The sequence below is a fragment of the Atractosteus spatula genome, chromosome 4 (assembly GCF_055471065.1).
Source record: "Atractosteus spatula isolate fAtrSpa1 chromosome 4, fAtrSpa1.hap1, whole genome shotgun sequence".
In the NCBI taxonomy this organism is placed as follows: Eukaryota; Metazoa; Chordata; class Actinopteri; order Semionotiformes; family Lepisosteidae; genus Atractosteus; species Atractosteus spatula.
Window position 1 is genome coordinate 60,792,748 of NC_142709.1, and position 16,329 is coordinate 60,809,076.

The following is a 16,329-nucleotide window of genomic DNA, read 5'->3' on the forward strand; positions in this document are numbered from 1 at the left end:
CACAGACTGCTAATAATTTCTGATTACAAATGAAGTAGTCATGAATGTTTATTTCGTAAAGGAACAGAAAAGTAACAGATATGCTTCTGAAGTCAAGATTACTCTAATTATAGATTTATAAGTGATAAATTAGTATCTAGCATCCCTTAGTGCAGTTATCTGTTTAATTAGTAGGTATGAAGAATTCTAGTATGTTTTAAAACATTGTTTCATTGGTCTAATATTGTCCAATTGCAATTAATATTAATTATAATATTAAGTCTGAGCAAAGCTGACATCGCTCTGCAGCTGTCAAAGCATGACCGCATACAGAATGGATAGTGCAATGAGTAAAAAAATCCTTATGCGTACATGAAAATGGAGTTTCCTAGTTGTTCTGAAAGGGTCCAGATGTGTTGTCACACACCATGATACCACCAGATCTCCACACTAAGACTATTTGAGAGGATAGGTAATACTTTAACTTGATTGGTGTGTCTTTTTATTCAGCTCAATTAAAACATAAAAAACCTGATTTGCTAAAAAGCAGTACTGGGTCTACCATTTGGAAAAGATTAGTGCTGTCCATTAATCTTCACTGCTCTCTTTACTTACGGAAAATGACAGAAAATTAGGATATACCAGTAGAAATCAATAGGGATATTGTATTTCTGCCAACATATTTACGTTTAATAAATGTTTATGAATACAAAACAGGTTGTTAAGCACCAGTAATGACCTGTCTTACATTCATAAGTTCTTCAAGGTTTGACATGTTATCATGTGTTCATGCTAGCTCCTGGCAACAACAACAGCAGAAGTGTGGAATGCAGTCTTACTGTACGGTAACTGTTGATAAAGCAGTATCAGAAAATGTACAGAATGTACATTTTCTTTGGCAAGAGAAATTTTGCTCCGTGAATGAATGGAACCTGAAGCTACACATACCTGTACCTGTATTTCAATATTATTTCTTTTTACTCCACTATATTCTGTGTTATTTGTTTTTCAAAGCAGACCTTTATTTGTAATCTAATGAATTGCATTCTTTTAGCTTTCTTTAAATATTGTGAGTTGGTTTTCTTCTCTTCAGAGTCTGTAACCTTAAAATGTCTGCTTTGGATTGTATAGGGAAAAAAATCATTCTCCTCATTTATTTGTACAGTATGCCAAGTTGCCATCAAAATAGTTTAAGGTGGTCAAATAAAAAAAGTTCCCTTTCGCAAGCTGTTGGGATGATATCATCATGCACCTCTGTTATGCTGATTGGCAGAATAAAATTCCAAATATAATAATTTTCTTTTATATAGCAGTTAAAAGAATTATTATTAGCAATTCAAACAAGTATTAAATACAGTATTTAATTATGATACTGTATAAAGCTGCCAAATGCTTTTCTCTGTCTTGCTTTATGATCAGATATTTTGTGAGAGCTATGGATAGTGGTGAATGTAATTACTAAATGTCTTTAAGCCTTAGGTGCTTTTGCACTGTGCAAAAGGATACGTGAATGTATCCTTCATGCTGTCTGTGAAAGGTATGAATTTATTAATTAAATGTAGGACCAAGTTTCTTTATCTTACCAGCCTTGGGCTGAGTACAGATGAGTGTAATGAATGGCTTCAGCTCATCTACTTGATCTGTTCGGCTTGATATATCTACAGTATATCTCCATCCTACTGTATATACGATCACCATCATTTGTTCTTAAATTCTGTATCAGCTCTGTTAACTTGCTGTGTCTACGGTATGTGTATCTTTTAAGTATTGAATAGAGTGTTAGACAGCACATATAACTTCAAAGAAAAACATCTTTTTAATTATTATTATTATTGCTTTAATATATCACAGCCAGCATGAGTTTGTTAATTTTGGAATTGATTAAAAAGGACTTCATTAGTTAATGAAAGAATCTGCTGAGATATATTTTATAACCTGATTGTGCTATTCATTTTTTTCTGATTTCAGAAATATTTGATGAAAATGTGAGGCCTATATCAATGCCCTTTCTTCTTCTTTTCGTGATTCCCATAATGCCAGAACTGAAAAAGAGAAGTATCGCTCATGACTTCACTGTGGGGCTGCTCACCAAGTTTACACAGTTGAGCGGGATTGAACTTGTATGGTAACATATGTGCTATTTTCTCAATGAGAAATATGTCAGTGACCTCTGAAAAAAAAATGCAATAAGGTAGGGTCTCGATATCTTCTAATTTCATATGCGCAAATTCGCTTATTCGCGATCCAATCTGGCTGGTGGAGTCTTTTATGAAGGTAGAGCAGAGCAGGAGGCTGAAGGTAGTTAAGCGCAATTTTCGTATAGTTTACATAGTACAAAAGACTAAGACTGAAAGATGAATCTAGCTAGAGAGTGAGCCTTTCCCTGCCCCCTGCTCCTGGCCAAGTACCACTACCCAGCGTCCGCGTCTCATGAAGGTCTTGTTTTTATATTGTAGTGAAGACTGTGTTGGTTTAGAGATGGTGTTGTGCTGGTTCTGTGTTGAAAGATTGTGATTACTGTTGTTTGTCTTAGTCGATCAATGTTATTTTAATAACTATAAAGCCCATCTATTAGTACTTATTTAGCATGTTACCTATGCCTTTTAACCATACAGTACATACTGCACTTTATACTGTAGTACATTCCAGTATGTGATGGGATAGGGTTGGGCGAGAATATACAGTTTGTGAATTTGACTGTTAGCAACAGTTCACTTACCAAACCCTTTGAAAATGCTTGGACCCGAATGTCCTGAAATTATAAACTTTGCTTCAACCTTTCAAAGTTACAATAGACCTTTAAATCCTTTAAAAAATGATGCAAAACCTGACTCTGTGAATTACTTTTTACTCCCATGCTGACAGCCATTATCAGGCTTGCTCGTTTGGCAGACAATGTGGAACTCTGTACACTATTAACATAGAAAACCTGTCATATCTTGGAAATATCACTGAAATACATACAATACTAGATGGTTGCTGCAAGTTACCATAAAAAAATACTACAAATAACTTGTCAAAACTTCAAGGCTTGTTTTTTTGTTTGGCATTTGTTTTCATGCGTCACATAAAAGTTCTAACTGTGGTATAAAATAGATTTCAGGTGGTACTCACTGTTACATGGTGAAGCCATGACAAATTTTGTCTTTATTAACCTTTAAACTGAACACGCCATGTATGCTGGCTACCCACTTGAAAAGATTAACTTGGTAACACATACTGTATGATTACCTGCATAGAGCCTAGTACAGTAAGACCTTCACCATTCTACCTTTTGTGCCAGATTGAATTGAATCTGAATGGCTCACTGCCACTACAGAGTTTGCTAATCTGTTAAAACACAGGCAGATGGAGTACTGAAAAGACATTACCCCGAGTTGAGGTTTTAGTGTGCATCTGCATCATGCGGTTCTGGACAAGATAGTGGTTACGTACTGCACCGGAACTTCAGCAGCTACACAAGCAGCTACGAAATACTATGGCACAAAAGTAAAAGGTTTTGTATGTTACAGGGGGGTGAGAGGGTGGGCGCTAGGAGGAAATACAACCTTCTTTTTCCACTCTGATCTGTGAAAGAGGAGCAGTTAAAAGCTGAACACTTTTGGTGGTCTTCAGAAATCAGAAGACTGACAGAAATGAAGCCATTTGCGATCCTGGTCTTGCTCTTCAATGTGCTGCTCGTATGCACTCTTACTAGTGCAGGTAAGATTCTCATGTGCTGTGTTAGCTTTTCATGCTGTCCTTGGATTTGTTATTTGTTTTTCATATCTGTGAATATACATGAGATAAAAAATGTTAAGTCTCATATTCAACATTATTGAATTAAGCCAACTAAAATACACTTGTTCAAGAATCTTCATGTCACAGTACCTGTCTCATATGAAATCCGTTAAATATTTCACTTCACTTTCAATACCGTGAACAAACCTGTAATAAACATTTGTCTGGATTTTGTTTGGATCCATAGAAGTACTTTTGCTGTTTGAGTAACATTTGTCTGGCATCCTGCTGAATGAAGCTCTTTCATGGAAGTTGAGCAGTCTTCATATTCCAAACCAACTGTTTCTGTCATTTCTTTTCCAGGGAGTGGACCTACAGCAAGCTGTTGCCTGAAGGCGTCTAATACTGTTCTTCAGCGGGAGAAAATTGCAAGTTATCACATACAGAAAGACAGTGGCGTCTGCCTGTTTGAAGCAGTAGTGTAAGTAGAATTGTTTGATATTCTTATTCTATGAGAGTTTAACGATAAGATTTTTTGGCAGTTTATAAAAAAGAAATGTTTCTAGATGCTATACTGTATGTACTGCAGTTTTTCCTAATGTACGAGTTGAGGTTTGAGAGACTGGCAGATGGAATGGAAAATAAAGATTTTTATCTCATTCTTTTAGATTCACCACAATTAGAGGAGTCAGAGTCTGCTCGGATCCCAGGAAACCATGGGTAAAGAAGGCCATGAAATATGTGGATGGGAAGAATAGATCAACCACCTCATATCAGTCAACACCGGAGATGCCCATTTCTTCCAGGTTTACTTTGGACTCAACAAAATAACAAGTCTATGATGCCCTTTTTGATTTCGTACTTTGAAATCCTAGGAAGGATCTGTTTTAAGGATTCTTTTAATACTTCAAAAGAAACATTTTTGGATGAGCTCCAAAAGTCCCCCTTCTCAGAAACAATTAGTTTCTTTAGTGTTTATTAAGCAGCATAAGCTACAGCATTCCTTACTGTGGTTAATTTGGTGTTCAACTTGACTTTTCTGGATTACAGTATTTTACAATAAGTGCAATAGACAATGGTATCCTACTTCAAAACTGAATATTGTTTGATTGTTTTGTAAATGTTCTAAATTATATATATTAAGCATCATTGTAGGTGTCGTCTATGAATGTACAGTATGTAAATATTTATTCAAAATAATCATTATACACCTGTGTATGGATAAGAATGCATTTTTCGTACATTCACAAAATTGTGTTTATATTTCAACAAAACATTCTGGCCAACATATCAGTGAAATAAATTAAAAGTACAGTTTCTCAGTCTCTGTGGAACAATGTGACCTTAGCAATGTGAAACCGTTGATGGATACATTTATTTTCCACGTCATTGCTTAGCCAGTTCTTGGTCACCTTTTCATTTGCCTACTGTGTTGAGTCTTGAACTCCTCCACAAGTAGAAGATATGCTTGACTAGAATTATTCTTGTAACATCTGAAAATATACCCCACCTGTTTTTGTTTTGGTTTGTGAGTTAATTTCCCTTCAACCTGGCCTCAGCTGGTATAGTGAGAAAGACTTTTGACATATGTTTTTTCAGAAATTGTGATCCTGAGATTATTAAGCTTCAAAAGTGATCTGCTTGAGAGTTTTGTCTTACCATTGCCTTCATGGTCAAGTTGGCTGACAGGACCAGCCAGTGGTCAGTATAGTGCGAATTTACAAGCAAGTTTTATCAACATTTAGTGCTCCCACTCTCCTGTTTTATGTAGTGAGTTCTTTAATTACTTCATATATTGCTTGTTTTATAATTGTTAAATTGATTATTTTATTTACTAACTTATTATATTATATATCAATTACAGGAGAATTGAATAAAAGATTTGTATCACAGGTTTTTATTCTAATGAATTTGAACAAGTTAAAGACTCTTTTTTTACTTTGACAATGCTATGGTCTGTTTACTATGCATCAATAAATTACGTTCTATGTGCATTTTTGTTCAGATCATTTCATTTCCAAGTGTCTTCAACATTTTACTTAAATAACAGATCTTTACGTCTGAATTATCTATACATACTGGATTACTGCACACATATTGTTAATATATGTCTCACGTGTGTTTCACATTAAAGATGGGATACTTAGCATCTTTATGTCACAGTGGCTTGGCTCTTGGTCACAGATGTCCAGGCAAGAACAATATTTCCTGTAGCTGTACATTCATGCCATCTATAACTCCTTTGTTCTCTTTCATTTGTGTCTGTAGTTACATTTTAGATTAACACAAACTAGACAAAAAGGACTTTCATTATAGTTAAGAGGGCAGAAACCAGCACTACCTTGCAGAATGACAGGGGCTGGATAGATCAGCTTTTTTCTTTTTATGGAATAATCTTCCTTCTGAATCTTGTGTGATCGCCACTACATTGTCATTCTTTTTCAAACGTATGCTGGTCATTACATGCCAAAGAAATGAGTGGGCATTCATTTTTCGCTTACTGTCATTCAAGATTACATGACACACGCGTGTAGGAGGACTGTAATTTCTGCACCAGACATGGGTGAGCCACTCTGACCAGGAAGGGGAGCAATTGTGGGTTTTAAACCCCCTTTATTAAAACTCATTTCAGTGGGTTTTCCCCTGAATTTCTACTATGCGCTTGCAGAGTCTCGTGATTTCACAGCCCTTCTATTTTTGTAGACAATGGTATGTCAGTGTGTGGAGGCAGGACCGGAAATATACCTGCATATACACACACACATTCAGATATGTGCCGTATGCTCACTGTATAGACTGACAAAGTACTGTATGTAAGTCTGAGAACAATTTGATCATGTTTTAGACATGTATAGTAGTACTGTTGCTGAAGCAAGTAACTTTTATACACAGAAGTACCAGTAATTGCAACAAGAAAATAATACAAAATTATCCTATGTCCCTCTGTAGACATCTTAGCTTTTTTGCACTGTCCTCACTACAGTTATCAGACAGCTAAATAGCTTACACAAAGCAATCTTTGCCTTTTTAAGGTGTATTTCAAGACGTTCAGATGTTTTCTTTTGTTTTCATAAGCGTTGAAGTTCTATATTTCTCAGCACAGGTCTCAGATCAAAATGAACTATTAACGGAAGCTTCTGATCCTGCCTCAGACTGCTGCAGACAGACAGGGGTAGTGCAGTCTTCTTCACAAACCACTCTGAAACACAAACCATGGGACACGAGTTGAAACTATGAGAAAATGCGTTTAAAACTGATGACATTACCTAGAGGGTTGTAGAAGCATGGAAGAAGCAACTAAGCATTGTTGTTGGAGCTGTTTCCCTGTTTTCTTCAAGAAACAGCTGGATGTAATACTTAGATCAATTGGATATTAACTATGAAGTTGTGTAGATGGGTCAAATGGCCTGCTCTTGATTTTAACTGTTCTTCATTCCATCCATCCATATATTTTCTAACTGCTTCATCCAATTTAGGTTTGTGGGGGAGCCACCGCCTATCCCAACAAGCAACAGGCACAAGATAGGATTCACCTTGGATGGGACTCTAGTCCATCTCAACACAGACACTAGCATGCACACACTCACACCGGGGCCAGTTTTCCCAGAAGCCAACAAACAAGCCAGCATGTCTTTGGGCTGTGAGAGGAAACAGGAGCACCCGGAGGAAACCCACGCGAACATGGAGAGAACATACAAGCTCCGTGCGCATTAGTACACCAGGCCCAGAACTGAACCCGGGGTCCCAGCACTGCAACACAGCGTTGCTCACCACTGCACCTTGTGCTCCTATAGTCACAATTCCAGTGCTTTCGGATGTACACCCTATAACTATATTGAGGTATGCAGGGACATGAATTCTTTCAGCATTGCCTGCTGTCTGAAAGACTGCTATAGTATACTGTATACTGTATACTGTATACAACAATTACATACTGTATGCAGCAGTCTCATCATAGTACAGTACGTTGTAGTACAGTACAGTTAAATTGCCAAAGTTTAAATTCTGTTCCAAAAAAATCTGAACAAGCCTGCCAAAACCTTAAATTTAATGTATGCTCTATTATTCAGTGACAATAGGCTGTTTGGTTTAATTGTGTCACTGTGGCATTTTCAGCTATGTCTGGTTTCTCCATGTAGGCTTCTGGATTTACAGTAATTTCTGCTGGTAATCCCATGAGAAAAGATATATTGTGTATTGGTTACATCATTACATACTCAGTTATATCTTGGTGTTTAGTGGAAATATTCATAAAATCCTAGAAGACAGAGCATTCCCACACTTCCAGCTATACATCCTCACTGCTTTATCCAATACAGGATCTCAGGGAGCCGTAGCCTATCACAGAAAGCAGCAGGTGTAAGCTAGATACACCCTAGACAGAACACCAGTTCAATCAGGGCACACACACAGATGTAGACATGCTCAAACCCATACCAGCTACCTGTATGTCTTTGGACCATGGGAGGAAACCGAAGCACCTGGTAAAACCCAAGGCAAACATGGAAAGATATGCAGAAAGAACCCCAGCAACTCAGCCCAGGGCCCCAGTGCTCTGAGGCAGCAATGCTAATCCATGTGCCACAATGCTACCCACCCCCACTCCTATTTAATCAGAAACTCCTTACAAGTAATTGTCCTTTCACTGCAGAAATAAAGGGACTTACATTCTAGGAGATATTTTTTTAAGGAGGATGGTGTTCACTTGTTCCAGTCATCTCAATACAAGCGATGTGGCTTTTTGTTTACTTAGTTCTCCTGTTACAAGCTGCCACCCGTGGGGTGGGGTGGTCTTCACACACAATGCATAATTGGCAGGTTTTCAGGAGCAGAACAAGACGAGTGGCTTTTTCTAATTATATTTCTTGTAGAGACATTACACAAGCAGCTGTTACGATTTGGAAAAGGTATTTAAATGTTGCAAATGAAGAAATTTCCCTGGGTGATATTTGAGGTGACTACTGCATACAAATATCAAGTGTACATGACCCCTTCTAACAGATGAAACTCCACTAGTTCCTGGGGCATTATTTTTTTTAACTCATCTTTGGGCATGACTTTTTTCATGGGGCTCTGTAAGTATAATGCACCTTTTTAACTGTTTTAGGAGTATCTGGATGTGGTTTTTGACAGATAATGATTGCATCATTAGGTACTGGCATTTCTAGGCACTATTTATACAGAGATTTCAATTTCCCAGGTTGAGGATGGATGAAGGCACGGTGGAGGAGTACTGGGGGAGGCATGGAGTTCAACTGCTCACAGTGCTACTGATGCAGTCTGGTCATTATTACACTGTCCTTCTACCAGTTCTGCCATTTCAAGGGAATCTTTTGGTAGGGAGCTTGATAAGGTTGGATGTTCTTTTGTTCTTCATTAGATTTTGGCATGTTAAAAAAGCATAAAAATGTGTGCAAAAACTGAGCAAAATCCTCCTTGTTTAATTTGCAATTTGATGCTTTGTATTTGCTGTGAGTTTTAATACTATTTCAAAGCAACAATTCATCAGCTAGTTTTGCTAAGAACTACTCATATGCACTCAAAACCATAGAGCAGTTTCTTGTGCTGTAAGTTGCACTTTAACATTTTTCCCCTGTTTTCTGTTATATTGCTACAGTAAAATATTTTTTTAAATGTATTAGATGTCCATACAGTACAGTGCAAAAAATGGATAGGGCTTCTAGGCTTAAAAATAAGGAGTCATCAGCATCTGCTTTCTTGTTGGTCTTCATTTATTATAAACAATTCTGGTTTTACTGTACACATCAAAATTTAAACTTAATTATGTGAATCTTCGCATCTCAGCATTTTGGTATTTAACACTGAACATTGACTTTTTGTGCCAGTAAAAAATACAGAAACACATTGCTGCTGTTAATTTCACAGCTGTAGAATGATGGATGAAAAGGATTTAAACTTGTGACGTCTCATGTTTGATTTTTTTCCCAGAAGCGACTCAACTTTGACTACATACAATATCACACTTTTTAAATAGCTACCATTCAAATAAAAAATGGCTGGGTTTGGACAGCGTACCAAGCCATGACACTTCTCATGTCACAGCCTCAACAGGTACTATTCATGAGGTAATGTTTTAGTTTCCTTAATCGCAGAAGCAGATTTTAAACCGGTGAGTGTCCAGCTTAGAGATGAAAATGCTGGTACCTTGAAAATACCTTGCGGGTACAGTATTAAGAATGAGAAATTCAGGCCTTGGCCTCACTTGTATCGACAGCAGAACCACAGTGCAGGTGTAAAGTTGCAAGTGAAAGGTGGGAGTGGAGCTGATTAACAGAAAGGAGTGGGCAAGGCCCTGAAAACGTTGCTAAATGTTTTGTCTTATTTTTTCCATTCCCGAACTGAACTACCTTCAGAAAACCACGCTTGTGGAGTGAAAATGATTCAGCATCGCACTAACCGTTCAGCAGTTGTAAGCTTGAATCTCCTGCCAACTTTCTCTTTTGTGCTATTTATGATTCTCCCCAAGCGCATTTCGGCTACTTCAAAGCATTTAAGTTATATTTTAATGTAATTTTTTCTGCATTTTTAGAATGTTCAAAGCGTCCACATCAACCCACAGTTGCCAAAAGCCTCTTTTTCAGATCTACAAAAAGCTTGTTGGGGATTATATTGAATTAACTTTTCTTTATCAAATATTGGTTATTTTAAAGGGACAAGCAGAGGTTAATATAATTCTGAAAAGAAGAAGGAAAGAAAAAATCCTAACAGGTGTGAAGGAGAAAGAGAAAGGGTTAGGAAGCAAGGGTGAATCAAAGAAAGACAATGTGAGAATGGCCAAGGTACATCTTGTTAGTCCTGGTTTCATTTGAAACACTTTCTATAGTGTTCTACAATACATCACTGTTTCTACACTACGTAGCTCAGTTATTTCTTTTATAATTTACATAATAAAGACACCGTTACTATATATTACCTGTTTGTACTGCTGTAAGCAAGCAAAAATCTCTCGCAAGATAGTTTATGTATTTTCTAACTCACTCGTCAAGGGTCCAATTAAGTTAAAATGGAGTAGCTTTTTAGTTGACATGTATGCAAATACCGAAACAATAACAATGTAACAAGCTGAAACAGCTTGGCCCGTAAGATTCCTTATCTTTGTAGCTTTTCCTGTATATTCTACGGGCACATAATTCTGCATTGATATAGATCTAATATCTTCCATTTTGCCACATCAAAAGAGAAATGAATTTGATCTTGCCTGCTTATCTCATCTAAAGTACAATGTGAACACAGGGAGGGTGCCCAGTGTTAGAATCATGTTATGTCTATAGGTGTGTAAACAGGTGTTATATTCACACCTATATTCAAACACTTATTGAAATTGTGGTTAAGTACTGTATATCTGAGCAGGTGCTTCTGTCAGGTATTTTTCTGTCAGGCAATCCTTATTGAATGTCTAATTATCACAGGAAATATTAGTCACATTACAGTATTTTTATCTAATTGATCAGAGGGTAAACAATCCGTGGAAATGAACCCAGAATTCATTACACAGAAAACCCCATAGGAAATCCATTATCGTGAACATTCACCTGTTGCTTAACTGCAGATGGTTCAGTTTATACTGTTGCATTCTTATTGAATAATCATGCTACCCTGAAAAGGAAGATTAATTTGAAAAAAAAAACTTGCTGTGTAAATTCTCTGCCCAACAACAAGGTGGTCACTGTGAAGGAGTCCTTTTTTTCTCATGTTGTAAATTAATGCCCAGGAATGGTCTTGCTCTGTATACAGTATATCAGATATGGGAACAAGCAAAGGGTTATTCCATGCTGAAAAGAGAAGAAAAGAAACATAACGTTTTAGCTGTTAACACCTGAAGAACTTGTTCCTTTGCAGCCTACGCATGCTGACGCAGCTACCTACTTGAACTATATCATACAGTATATGTCCTTGATGAGAATCCACACTGCTCTGTTCAAGAAGAGATTAATAATGTAGTGAATACTAACCTTGCTATGAAATATTCATGCATATTTTAACAAACAAAAAAAGAAATTGTGTAGAGAAGTGAATAGAGTGGGAAACTGAGAATTTTAACCCCTCAACACAGCTATAACTGTCATTTTAAACCAGCTTATATACCAGAAGGTGGACACTCATACAGTATATGATACAGGTATATAGGCTGTATATGCTGTACATAGGAACCTGTAGAGGCAGAGGGCAATCAGTTCCCTACACTTTGAGGACCAATGATCAATCTCTGGGAGGAACAAATTAAAATGTTCAGTTGAACCTCTCCTGTGTGTTGAGCATGATAGGAAACTGAAGTACAGTAAGTGGAAACAAAGTGAATACAGGCACCAGAGGTGCCAAATGTTAGAATCACTTGTGATGCATGTTGAATTATGTTGAACAATGTGAGTTGTGGTTTATTATATCATTTGTCAGTTTATATGTTAAACTGCTATTTTTTCTACAGATGAAGACATTCAGCCTAGTTTTTGCACTCACGTAAAATATCTTTGGGTTCCTTCACATTAAGCACTGTACACTAGGTAGAGTTCCTAAAATATTAAATTGATTTTGATATTAAACTAATTACTCTTCTAGCACAGTGATTGTGTTCAGTTTTAAGTTGTGATGAATACCATATCTTTGTATTTACCTCCACAAAATGAATATAATAAAAACTGAATATTGAACTCTACCTACAGTTTGAACTCCATTTGAGCTCTTGTATCTATATCCTGTACTGGCACTGCTGTGTGTGTGAGCGGAAAAACAGTGAGCTGGCAGTTTGGGCTTGGCATGACTGACTTCATATGCTTGTGAAAGCATTTTGACGTGAAGAACAGATGATTCAACAAACACATTGTGTAATGCCAGGTGAATTACAGTACCTTCAACGTGTTACAACGCTGTTAGTCTACATTCGAATTACATTACTTAAAAAAACGTTTTTTTTCTTTGAGAATGGCAATACTTTTGGGGCTAAGAAATAATTATATAGGTTAAGTATTATAATCCTGATAATTTCAAAAAAGGGTTTTCGAAAAGTTTAACATATTCAGGAATTTTAAAATGGATGAAATTGATTGAAGCTGCTACTTTGTTATAGGTATTAAGACTTTAATTTGAGATTATTTAATTATTCAGAGTAACCTTACTCTTGAGTCACTGCTTATCCCCCCCCCCAGACTCCACCTCCCTTCCCCCTCACATACACATTTTGGTCATTATGAATATTTAAGACCCCCAGTGTGAAGGGGTTACTCATTAACATTGTGGTGCACTTTCTCATGTTTTCCAGTAGCATCATGGGCTTACAGCATTTCTTTGCTGGCTGGTGGGTGTCAGGTGGGCAGGAAACAACTCTAACCATAACTGCGCAAAGTATAGAGAGCTCAGTGCTGGGGGTCGAGATTGTCATTAAACTTTTTGGTCACCGTTGAAGAGAAAGTCCCTTGAAGGAGATGAAGCATACACTTACCATCTTCCTGTGTTTCACCACATGGACCATTTGTATCTTTGCATGTAAGTGGCTGCATTTTAGTAAAGTGTTACTAGCTACTACAGTAGCATGGTTTATTTCACCTGAATGAGCTGGTCACTCAGCTGAAACACAGAAAACAGGATAGAGTATTCGATGGATGTGTGTACCCATGCTTGAGTATTTTAAAAACAGATTAATGCTGCATTTTGCATCACAGTAGATTTCTCAGTTAATAAGCTGATAGCCTTGTTTCTGTGTCAGATGTGTAATGTTATGTTTTAAAATATTAGAGAAAATCGTTCAGTGGTATTTCTGTAGACGTTTCAAATTTACTAATTTAATTATCCCTGCAGCAAATGGTCCTTCTGCAACCTGCTGTCTGACAATATCAAACACAAAGCTCAGACCTCAGAGAATTAAGGACTACTCTATACAGAATGGAACAGTGTGCCCTGTGAATGCAATAGTGTAAGTACAGTATAACTCCACAGTTCAAGTTTTAAAACAGCATTTGTTGTAAAGCTCAAATTCCAAATCATATGCACATAATGCAGCACAACAGCATGCACACCACTGTGCAGCTGTGTACTAGAATAAAGTGTATCAATCGTAAAAGTGTCATAAAGGTCACTTGGCGTATTGTTGACAGTTGTGGTTTTTCCTTTGTAGACCTTTTTCTTTTACTTTTTATTCTGATTAACTATAGGCTAGCAAGTGGTATATGTCTGTAGAAAGCTTTACTTACAAATTGCAATCATATTTTTACTATACTTTAAAGGAGACATGAGACAACCAATATTTTGCACCATTATTTGTCTCTCTGCATTGCAAAGTCTGTGGTTGCAGATACAGTATCTACAATACATGTATACCTATACTAAGGTCAAAATAATGACATTAAATTGTATTCAAGTTTCCTAATCCCCTTATCCATGCAGTGGGTACCAATGTTTTTAACATGAGAAGAACTGTAACATAGCTCTGTTGCATTTCATCATGTAATCTCATTTGGAGAAATTTAGAAAACCTAGAATCGTAAACATAAGGAAATGCTTTAAATTACATTTGTTTGATTTGTCGATTCTTCTTCTGCTATATTTATTTGTAGGTTCCACACTGTTAAAGGGAAAAGGGTTTGCTCTGATCCGGGTCTGAAATGGGTGAAAAAAGCAATGGAAAAACTTGATCAGAACAAAGGATCTTCAAGGCCAAAGAATGGGAAAAAAATTAGGAAAGGTCGGAAGAGATGCAATAAACAAAACTGAGCCGGGAGCCCAGCAGTTTGAAGATTGAAAGATATACAGTACCTTATATGAAGCTGTGCTTTCTCTCATGCTTGATATGATATTATTGTCAATAACTATAAACCTTTTGTTAGTTTATTAAAAAATGTTCATATATTCTTTCTTATTTATTGAGGGTCAGAATTTGTTTAACCTTATAAACCTTACATTCATGAAATGGAAGTTCTTAACTGAAGACTGGGAGTGATGATGACAACCAAGCCTCTCTCCACAACTGCTCTAAATCATAGTCATTCCTAACATAATTTCTCTTTAGCTCCAGCATACTGTATATGTCATATGAAAATCTCTCTTTCAGGATTTTACCTCACACCTCCCTCCTCCACGCCACTTCTGTCTTTGCAGCTATCCCTTAGTTACCTCCTGACTCGACACAGGGGTCCCAGCTTCATTGTGAAGGGGGGGCCAGGCCTCAGCCACGTAGGCTAGGCCACATTTCACCATACCCAGATACTTAAACAACATCCTCAAGTGCAGCTGATTCTGATTCACTATTCCTTGTGAAATATAAAAAATGTAGAGTTGGGAAAGCGAGCACTTATTTTGCGATTCAGCACTCCATTAGATTGTAGGACATTAGTATTCTAATTAACCATATTGTGCTTTATACTGTAGGTAGGCACTGGCTATACACAATAGCTAAAAGTCGCAACTCGGATATTAATAATTTAAGTGTGAATGATTTTTATCATAAATGCATACATCACGATAAAAGACATTCTTAAACTCACTGGAAAGTACCTTTTTGGAGTTTCATGCTGTTGAAAAAGTATGGGTCAATCAAGTGACAGCACATAATCAACAAACATTAGAAGAGGTGCCAGATCTCCAAATTTCAGATTTTTTCATTGCAAAACAGCATAGTGCTGAAAAATGTGATGTTATGCAATGCCCTCAGTGCAGGAAAGCTTAGGCTGTTATAACCAGATGCCTCTTGTCATCCTTTCCTATGGTAGCATTATGAAGAGCTTAAAAGGAACACTTTCACCAGAATTCAAGTTCTTGATACAGTACATCCTTCCAGTGACTCATTGTTTCCACCAGAGATGACTGAACAAAGACAGGAGGCATTGTATACCACATTGAAGTGAAATGGATATCTGTGCCCTCCAAAACACAGAACTGCTGATGCCCAGTTTTATTATTATAGTACTAACCAGAGATGGTTCTCAATGGACAAAGATCATCAGACTCCTCTCCATATCTTCTGCAGGCTGTTGGTTTGTAATGAATATCATCTGAGGCATAAATAAGTACAGCTGTAGTTAATGCATGAAAATGCTAATATGTATATTCTTCTTTGTTAGGGTTTAGCTACAAGTAGATAGTTTATATACTTCTAACAGTTGTAGTTAAACTTATGTGGCCTGTTGAACACAACCATATTTGTATCTGCTGTATGTATAACAGGACAAGAAAGTTTGTGTTTGCTTCCTTCTAAAGACTAATTCTTTATTTCTGGATAAATAAATATACTATGCATGCTTACAATACTGGTCAAACAGATTTTTTTTTATGATGGTGAAAGCTAGGAAGGTAATAACATACTTAGGAAACCCCATTTCCTTTTAAATGGAAATTATTTTGTTTGGAAGAATGGAATGTTTTGTGAACTCACACACAGAGCTACTTATCTTGTCTGACTTTTGAATGTACCAGACACAATGTACCAGACAAAATTAATAAATCTGCCCAGCACTGCTGATAAAATACAGTGAAAGTTTATGGGGCTTTTTATTTATCAGACTATTACTGACCTTCCTCATGGGAAAAGCTCCTCTGTATTCTGAAGTTGTCAGATTTCTGGTTTGCAATGCAAATATTGGAATCATGCTGTTTATCATCCCTTTGCACATGGCTATATTA

At 36.8% G+C, this 16,329-nt stretch overlaps 2 protein-coding genes across 2 annotated transcripts; both read left to right on the forward strand.

Moving 5' to 3' along the window:
* Nucleotides 1-3,330: 3,330 nt before the first annotated feature.
* On the forward strand, nt 3,331-5,693 carry LOC148836751 (monocyte chemotactic protein 1B-like). The gene is made up of 3 exons (XM_088914092.1): nt 3,331-3,681; nt 4,063-4,180; nt 4,368-5,693. Exons 1-3 carry the CDS (start codon nt 3,615-3,617, stop codon nt 4,528-4,530), a joined length of 348 nt encoding a protein of 115 aa, XP_088770218.1. The 5' UTR covers nt 3,331-3,614; the 3' UTR covers nt 4,531-5,693.
* A 7,402-nt stretch (nt 5,694-13,095) lies between these two features.
* Nucleotides 13,096-15,948, forward strand: LOC148836752 (monocyte chemotactic protein 1B-like). The gene is made up of 3 exons (XM_088913690.1): nt 13,096-13,200; nt 13,513-13,627; nt 14,268-15,948. The coding sequence occupies exons 1-3, from the start codon at nt 13,140-13,142 to the stop codon at nt 14,422-14,424; spliced, it is 333 nt and encodes a 110-aa protein (XP_088769816.1). The 5' UTR covers nt 13,096-13,139; the 3' UTR covers nt 14,425-15,948.
* The last annotated feature ends 381 nt before the right edge of the window (nt 15,949-16,329 follow it).

What these genes read in the sequence shown, in the direction of transcription:
- LOC148836752 (XM_088913690.1), top strand. Translation starts at nt 13,140, where the DNA reads ATGAAGCATACACTTACCATCTTCCTGTGTTTCACCACATGGACCATT. An exon ending in GACCATTTGTATCTTTGCAT is followed by an intron (nt 13,201 to 13,512) that starts GTAAGTGGCTGC and finishes TTATCCCTGCAG; the next exon opens with CAAATGGTCCTTCTGCAACC. An exon ending in TGCCCTGTGAATGCAATAGT is followed by an intron (nt 13,628 to 14,267) that starts GTAAGTACAGTA and finishes ATTTATTTGTAG; the next exon opens with GTTCCACACTGTTAAAGGGA.
- LOC148836751 (XM_088914092.1), top strand. Translation starts at nt 3,615, where the DNA reads ATGAAGCCATTTGCGATCCTGGTCTTGCTCTTCAATGTGCTGCTCGTA. An exon ending in ATGCACTCTTACTAGTGCAG is followed by an intron (nt 3,682 to 4,062) that starts GTAAGATTCTCA and finishes TTTCTTTTCCAG; the next exon opens with GGAGTGGACCTACAGCAAGC. An exon ending in TGCCTGTTTGAAGCAGTAGT is followed by an intron (nt 4,181 to 4,367) that starts GTAAGTAGAATT and finishes TCATTCTTTTAG; the next exon opens with ATTCACCACAATTAGAGGAG.